Source organism: Halyomorpha halys, unplaced genomic scaffold (genome assembly GCF_000696795.3).
Source record: "Halyomorpha halys isolate HHAL.00 unplaced genomic scaffold, Hhal_1.1 Scaffold224.1, whole genome shotgun sequence".
Lineage (NCBI taxonomy): Eukaryota > Metazoa > Arthropoda > Insecta > Hemiptera > Pentatomidae > Halyomorpha > Halyomorpha halys.
Genome location: NW_027111010.1, coordinates 77,314 through 78,029, shown reverse-complemented (window position 1 = coordinate 78,029; position 716 = coordinate 77,314). Strand labels below are relative to the sequence as shown.

Sequence of the window (716 nt, the reverse complement as noted above, 5' to 3'; positions counted from 1 at the left end):
ATGTATAAAGTAATTAATTTTAGTCATTATATAAAAAGAATAATCCTGAGGCCACCTTGGTATCATAACAGCCAATATTTTTAAAAAAGCTCAATTGTTGAGTACTTATATGTGTATAAGAAAAGTATTTTCAGGCAGCACATACACAGGGTGTTACAGACCCAATTAACATCATCCTTTTTTCAAAAGCTTTGAGGATTTTAAAATAAAACTTGGTAGGTGTTTTGGTGAAAGAAGTTTCTTTTGATAGTGAAGTTGAATCTGTAACCCATTTCAAAATGAATTGAAAAATAAAAATGTAGGCAACTTTAAAAAATATTTTGTTCCTCTTGGCCGCGCCTTGGCAAATGTGTCCTGATATTGCAATACATAATTCAATGGGTCAAATGAGTTAAAAGACTTCAAGTATTTCATTGGAAACATTGAAATATTAATTTTTTTTTTTTTCCTTTTGATAGAATGTTCTGGAATCACTAGAATCTGTGAAGGGCCTGAATTTTATTTTGGATAGGAATGTAAGAGTGATTGTACCTGGCCCTGGAGGATCAGAAGATGAACCGGATGAATTTTATGAGTGGACAATCCAGGACATGAAAAAGGAAACCAAATTGAGGTTTGTTGAATAATCTTTGTCTAGAAATTCAATATATCTATTTAATTAATCTTTTATGATGCAATATCTGAATGCTATATTTCGAATCATTTCAATTAAGTTC

At 30.6% G+C, this 716-nt stretch overlaps 1 protein-coding gene across 2 annotated transcripts in view; it reads left to right on the top strand.

The window, feature by feature from the left end:
• Positions 1-613, top strand: part of LOC106679863 (UBX domain-containing protein 6) — a gene marked incomplete at its 3' end in the record, with an annotated part of 59,591 nt that extends 58,978 nt beyond the window's left edge. For both annotated transcript variants that reach the window (XM_014419237.2, XM_014419238.2), the window contains 1 exon segment: positions 459-613. In XM_014419237.2, the coding sequence (XP_014274723.1) occupies positions 459-613 (155 nt within the window).
• Between the last annotated feature and the right edge of the window lie 103 nt (positions 614-716).